The 7,850-nt window shown below is 39.6% G+C and overlaps 1 protein-coding gene across 1 annotated transcript; it reads right to left on the bottom strand.

The window, feature by feature from the left end:
• Positions 1-331: 331 nt before the first annotated feature.
• LOC110582939 (olfactory receptor-like protein OLF3) lies at positions 332-1,285 on the bottom strand. Its single transcript, XM_021692979.1, has one exon. It carries the CDS (start codon positions 1,283-1,285, stop codon positions 332-334), a length of 954 nt encoding a protein of 317 aa, XP_021548654.1.
• Positions 1,286-7,850: the final 6,565 nt, after the last annotated feature.

Here is a 7,850-nt window from a genome sequence, read left to right as displayed (position 1 = left end):
AAAGTAAGATCCACAAATAGGTCCATGGTTACAAACTATGTGACAAATCAAAACAGTGTGTTTTTCTTCTCATTACTCTCAGGCCATATGAATGGAGATAGAGAAAGTGTGGGAAGTCCTATTATAGCAGTGCTCAACTCCACTGAACATGCTGCGGTGACATAAAAATACACCCACACCCCAACCCAACCTCCAGCCTCCTACCCAGCATCACATGTGTCGTCATCTCCTTCCTGGTTGCCAGGGCAATGCAGGTGATTCCTGCCATATCTGAGTTAAGTGGGAGAAAACACAGGCAAAGCTCCTTTCTCTAAGTGATGCTCAGGATTCATCAAGTTGCCAGTTTTGAAGTTATTCCAGATAATTGCCCTAATAGTTTCTGCCAGGCCCCCTTTACCTCCTTATTCCTTACACTATAAATCATGGGGTTCAGCATGGGTGTCAACACAGCATAGAAGAGAGAGATCAACTTCTCCTGAAGAACAGAGGGGCTGGAGCGGGGCTGGATATAAGTGAAAATGGCCATGCCACAGCACAGGACAACCACTGTGAGGTGAGAGGCACAGGTGTGGAAGGCTTTCTTTCTTCCCTCTGTGGACCGGATCTTTAGGATGGTGGAGATGATCTGGATGTAGGACAGGAGAACCAGGCAGAAAGGTGTCATCAGCAGAACAATGCTAGAAACCATGATTGCGATCTCGTTGGAGGAGATGTCCACACAAGCCAGTCTGACCACAGCTAGGAGTTCACAGGATACGTGATCAATATACTTGTTTGAGCACACGGGCAGCTGAAAGGTGATTACAGTCTTCCTGAGAGAGTTGACAGAACCACTGACCCAGGATGTGATGGCCAACCTAGTACAAAGGCCTCCATGCATGATGACCGAGTATCGCAGGGGGTTACACACAGCCACATAGCGGTCATAGGCCATCACTGCCAGTAGAACAAACTCAATCCCACCCCAGCCCAGGGAGAAAAATAACTGGGCTGCACAGCTCACAAATGGGACTGCTTTATGTGCTGCAAGAAAATTTGCCAGCATCTGAGGAATGATGCTTGTGGCATAAGAGACATCAACGAGGGAGAGGTTGGTGAGAAAGTAGTACATGGGAGTGTGGAGTCGGCTGTCCAGTCTGATGAGGAGAACGATGAGGAAGTTCCCCAGCACCGTCACCATGTATGTGATCAAGAAGAGCACAAAGAGGAAAACCCGCATGTCCCAATCACTGGACAGGCCAAGGAGAATAAACTCTCTCACCCAAGTCTGGTTACCTGTTCCCATTAAAATATCTGAAGATTATTAATCTGCAGAGAAAGTCAGAAACAATAGAAACTGTTGAATCAAAGAATTATAAAAATAATTTTTTATGAATATCTATTGTATACAATTGGCCAGCCTTAACCAGATGTTTCAGACCACTTACTGGCCAAGATGATAGGCTTTATCCCAACATGTATTACATCTATTCTGCATCAGAGTCAGGCCAGCACTTTTATAAGGATGTGAGGTGGTCAGGATAACCCAGTTAAAGACTGGCGATGATGCAGTGCAATTTCAGGAGCTCACATCTTTACCAACTTACCTCAGATTGAGAATGAGGGGAGCTTCATAGGTGATAGTAGTAAGTAAAATGACAAACAATGAAAAAAAATCTTGTTGGAAAGTTGTAAAAACTACCTTAATTTTGTCAACTAGCCTCATCATGATAAAATGGATAAATCTATTATAAGAGGCAGACACTCACTCTTTGGGAAGAAGCAGAGCCTTGTGGAAAGTTCTAGAATCAGAGAAGCCAGGTTTGAAATCTGATTTTGTTTAGCAGTTTGTTACTGTGGTTTAGTGACAAACTTTTATATATGAAACAGGACAATATTATACAATTCACAAATACTTTCAAGCTGAAATGTAGGTAACTTTGGAGAAAGTACTTTATAGACTGTACTAGTAATAATAGTACTATACTAGTCCGAGTATTAGTAGTAACATGACTTCTGCCTTGGAGTAGATAGAATAGCAAAGGATTTTCCCATGTATAACCTCCACAAACTCAGATATAAATGAAATGGAGGCATTCAATAATAGAACTGAGGGATTCAGGATGATTGGTCACCTTGAGGACCTGGGGATCATTTGTCTTTTTTATAGCCCTGATCTCTTCAGCCTTCAGTGGTATCAGAAGGGAAAGGGAATTGTGATCATACCTTGTTCTTTTTATTTTTCTTCTCAACTTGATGTTCTTAAGAATCTATCCTTTGCATATGGGCTCAAAATAAAGGAAATGACAGTATGGATGTTTGACTTTCTATTTACAAAAGAGGAAGGGAAGCAATTGTTTAAGGAACCTTCATCATTGACCAAGGCAGAGTACAATATGTGTATGAATATATGTACATGTATGCTGGAATGGAGTTTCTTTTGTGTTTTCTTTCATCCCAGAAAGGCTTCTTAAGTAGAACTGTATGTTACAATATCAATGTTGAACACTAAACAGAAACTGTTCAAATTTTTAAAAATTTTTTAAAGTTAAGGATAAAGGCAGTAAGAGGGCTTGAGGACAGAAACAGAGCTGCTTGTCCTAGAATCCAAAGGGGTCTTGCTAGGGTCTGTGAGCAGAAAGGTAAGACTGTCTATGCCTCCACTCTCTTACCTGATAAAGGCTGAAACAAAACAAGCAGTTCCCCTAAATGCACATCTCTTTCATGGTTCAGCCACATACATTTTCATAAACTCTGCTGGTGTCCTTCTCTTAACTGATCTCCCCTTTCAACTGTTACTCCTCTTTGGCTCCATCATAAACCTTCCACCACCACCCCTCACTTGGCTTTTCTTCAATCATGGTCAGATCAAATGCCTCAAAGATGACATTCAAATTTAATTCTAAAACCTCAAAAAAAAAAAATCTGTTAACTGTTACTGAATTTTAACAAGTCTGCAACAGAAAGTAGACATTTCTTTTTCCACTCATTTGGCAAACATCCATGAAGTGCCATTGCTGCTAGATGCTAAGATTTCAAAGTAAATATTACACTTCCCTACACTTAGAGTTCATGTGGATGAAAAGACACACAACAGACTGTCATCCTATCACTGTCCCCCCGCTGCATGTGCAAGCTGTCTGGAGAACAAGCCAGTCCACGACTCACTCTAGTCTTCCTGCCCACCCCCCACATCACTCTACTACAGCCCTTGTCTCATGACAAATGAACAACAGTATCACATCTCACTGTAGGTGCGAGCTTCAAAACTTAACAGTCTGTGCTCTGAATCCATTCTCTTCCACTTCCTGGGACTGAAGCAAGTCATCCAGCCAACCCTGTCTCATAGTTTTTCAATGGCACAATGTGGATAATATTGGCCAACTAAAAGGGTCATTGCTGAAATTAAGGAGTTGAAGATCTAACCTTCCTATACCAATGACTGAATCAGGGCAGGTATCCATTATTTGGTGATGATAATTGACCTAAACCTTTGATTTCATACTATCTCTTTCATCATCTTTTTCATCTCTCTCTTTCAATAAGGATGTTATTCTTTCACTTATTCCCTCTTTTTGCCATCCTTGTGTTTCTCTCGTCTCTCATTGACCACTTTTCCCTCATTAAAAAAATACATACAACCTCCCAATATGGGGAGAGGAATCTTTGCTATTTATCATTCTAATTATTTCCTCTTTCACATCAAGAGTTCTCAAATGATTGGTGTCCACCTGCTGGAATTATTTCCTCATAGAATTCATCCTTTGAGCCAGAAAACTGTGGTTTTTACTTTCACTAAATCATGGAAATTATACTCTTAATGATCCCTGGTGACTTTCTCATATCAAATACACAGGCTTTCATTTGATTTTCACTGTTTTAATTTTAATAGTGTCAAGTATTTACTCCTTCAAACCCTTGACTCTATCCTGTGCTTCTGTCCTGACTAGCCTCTGATCTGTTATTCCTTATCTGCATTCGTGAGGGATTTCTCCAAACCCTCCGGCTCCACTGCTGTGAAAATCTGGTCAGTTCTGTGCTCACCAACTGTACTCTTCTTTGGTTTTTCCCCTTGAAGGGCTTGTAATTTCTAATGACAAAAATTGTGATCAACTGTGTGCAGCTCACCCTCAAGTCTACATTTGTCTCCTGGACTTCCCTCTGAAGGCCCAGATGCTTTCCCCAACACCATAATGAATGTCCATCTCAGAAATGTCTCACCAAGGCCTCCACTCACCTCCCCACACACGGGGTCTCTCCTGACTCCTTCATTTCTGTCAATGCGACAAAAATTCTCCCATTCTCCCAACACTTCATGCTTGACTTTCCCCTCCTCTTCCCCACCCATTGGAATAAATCCTCTTTCTTCATTTCCTTTACTGCATATTCCCCAACTTCCCCCAGCGTCATTCGTACTTACACTTGCCCTCATCACCCCATGCCATAGAGTGCAAGGCATCCTTGTAAATTTCCCTGATGCCACCTCCACCCACTCCACACTCCTACATGCTCCCTCCAACTTCATCAGGAGATACAAGTGTTTCCTCATCACTTCCCCACACAAACAGATCTATGAGGTCTACATGTACACAGAATTAAGGTTTTCCTGCACAGAAGAATTTCCACACAATCTTCAGTCTGGTCCTGTTTTATTTCTAACTTTTATTTTATTATCTCTAGCATTTATTATAATACTGTGTGTTTTACAGCAAAGTATTTTACTAAAATAAGCTGTTAATACTCAAGTAACTTTCAGTGATACGTTAGCTGATTATTTTTAACCCACCGAGGCTGCTATCATTTCCAAAGACCACTGCCTTATTTCAAAATCATTAATAACCAATTACACCTTTTGTCCACACTCGTAGTCATTTTTGGGACTCATGGTAGATAAAGAAAATAGATCAGCGTTTGGAAAGGCAAATGCAGGAGGAAACATGTGTTCATCAGATGCTTTTAGCATGCCCTGCAGTTAATACCATCACCTTATTACTTTGGGAGCAGCTCCATTTAAATTTAGCTGGGTTCCTATTCTGGCCTAGGGTGGAAAATGGACTCGGTGCCAGATGAAGACTTCAGATCTCACCACTCCTATCAGAAAGCCAGAGCTTGGGCTTCTCAGATCTAACTAATTTGTAGGATCTGTAGCTCTTCCTGAATGTGTATTTTTCACTGAGGTCAAAAAACAAAGGGAAAGTGTGGGAATATTTGTTCCATTTGTCTGCATAAATAAGACAACAGAAACCTTTTAGTATAGGGTTAGGCAGGCAGCTGGTGTTCAAAACCAGTGTTGAACAATGACCACAGTTAAGAGCCACATCTATTTAGCGCTTCCTCCTGCACAGTGTATTTTGTGCTCTCTTCTATTTGTCCTAACTCTGGCTACTTTACCTTTTTGCCAGGTCCACAGTATTCCTTTAATCAACAACAAAATGCTATTTTACATATTTTCTCAACAAATCTGAAACCATTCTCTATAGGTTTTGAGCTATCATGGTCTACTCACAAATGAATAATCCATGCTGTCTGCTCAGAACATAGTACTGGGGAATGACATATCCCTTGGTTTATCTCCTTGGACATGAGCACCTTGCAGGAAGGACTTCATGCCTGTGTTTTATGAAGTAGGGTGGATGTAGCATAATTACTAGAGCCATAACAAATAGAGCATACTATGTGACTTAGTATGAAAGATGCTATAGAAATAGTCTATGAAAAATTTTCTCTTTACAATACTGATACTAATGCCTGAAATGTGTTTTTTATGTGGAACATCTTTTGAGGACATATTTAGATATTAAAAATATTAAATGGAAAGTTTATGATATAAAGCAAATAATCTTTTTGTGAACTTGTATGTGAATGACTCTGACGTTGCAGAAAAAGTCAGGGGTGAAGTATAGACAGCAAGATCAAATTTTCCCAGTTAAAATACTACCTTTCTAGACCTTAGCTAAAACTAGTTCCCAGTGCCTCCTCCCATTATCCAGTAATTATTAGTTACACAAATATCAGGACTAAAATGTTCTCTCCATGACAAAGAAATGAAGACATAAAGCAGGTGAACAAATTTTTCACATAACACCTTTTATATGACACAATACACCTAATTTAAAAGTTAAATTTTAGCCAACCATTATGATCTTTTTAAAAAATAAATCTCTTCATTGATTCCATGGAAACGGTTATTTTTTCTGTTATAAACTTGATGTAAATTATAACAAGTTAAGTGTTATTTTTCAACCTATTCCACCTACTGAAATTCAACCACAATTATTTTTCTTATTGTTTCAATCTCCTACTACCTGATGACATCTTTGGCTGAAAGTACATGTCATCTGAACAAGGTGAACAGTGAATAATTCAGACAACAATGCTTGCTGATGTTAAAACAAGGACTGGCCTTTATCTCCATGGGGTAGATAAAAATTTGGCCTTAGCCTATTCCTGCCTCCCTTTATCTGATTCTTGCTTCTAACCCTTCATTTACAAGCCAAATATTTTCACTCCATCTCTGTAACTCTCTATACCAAGGTCTACCTTCCACTAACATGGTCCATGCTCTAATAAAATTGCCCATTAGAAATATGGTAAATTCTCAGGCAGTAAATTTTGGTAAAACTTGTAAACACATGGCATTTGGGAGTCATGGAAATGAGGCATCTCCAACTCATCTGTCATAATTTACTTAAACTCTGATCAGTAGACCTCCCAGATGGGAGCTCCTTCCATGTTGAGCTCATTAAGCTCTGCAGAATGCCCGAGAAGAAGGGTGTCGCCCCAAGTAACAATATGGCTTTTCAACGTAGTAAAGGGCCCTTTTAGCCTTTTACCACACCCTCCCCAGATTTCTGCTCTAATAGAACTGGTAAGAACTACTGAAGAACTATGAGCAACTGCTCATCAAATAAGACAAGAAACCTGACCCACAGACAAAATCTAACAAGCATTGACAGAATTTTCACTATGCTGTGCCACACAGACAGGATCATTTCTTGTGGTTCTCTGGAGATGTCTGCAGTTTCTGCTGCTCCTGTTTTTCAATCACTTTTAATTGCATTTATTTTCCATTACTACTCTATGTACAAACATTCCAAAATACTTGATTATTTTTTTTAAGGATGGAACTATTCAGAGCTTCATAAATGGGTAAAAGGTTTCATATACCTTCTCTATTCTCAGCATTCATTGCCAAATTCACTGTCTTACTATCATGTGTAAACATTTTAAACAACTTTTTTCCACTTCTTTTGGCTGGCTGCTTCAAGAAATTATCTTCTCCGTCTCCTTGTACATTAGGAAGAGACAAGAATTGATTTGAACAGACTCAGGAGGTATGCACGTTATAGGATTCCTCAGTGCCTCACTTTCCAGGATTATATTTCAGAACCATATTTCCTTCCACTATTCATGCCAATGTGAAGAGGGCATGGATGGACAAAACCGTGGATCATCCTCAAAAATCCAATCTGAAACAGTGAGGCTTATGGTAAGCCCACTACCCATAATTCCCCCTCCCCATTCATTGCATTAATAATGCCCTATAGCTAAGGGGGGAAAAGTTTTTTCTCTTCTGAAAGTCTATGCACATCTTTTGCAATCCTCCATTGAATCTTAATCATATTGGCTTCCTATTTGTAATCCTCTACAACTTCACTGCAACAGACAGAAATGAAGCACATGAAGATGAGTCCCACAACCTACAGACATGTTTTGTCTAATGCTGGTCAAAATAAACCAGACCGTACATTTACATACTTGAATTGCCAATAGAAATAGCACTTTAATTTAGAGAAAGATTCATAAGACCTATGGCTGAACACTTGAATGCTATATACATTTAATGCATTCATCATGGGCAGAAATATTTG

This window comes from Neomonachus schauinslandi, chromosome 12 (assembly GCF_002201575.2).
Source record: "Neomonachus schauinslandi chromosome 12, ASM220157v2, whole genome shotgun sequence".
Classification (NCBI taxonomy): domain Eukaryota; kingdom Metazoa; phylum Chordata; class Mammalia; order Carnivora; family Phocidae; genus Neomonachus; species Neomonachus schauinslandi.
The sequence above is the reverse complement of the archived record's forward strand: the minus strand, read 5'-3'. Positions and strand labels throughout refer to the sequence as shown.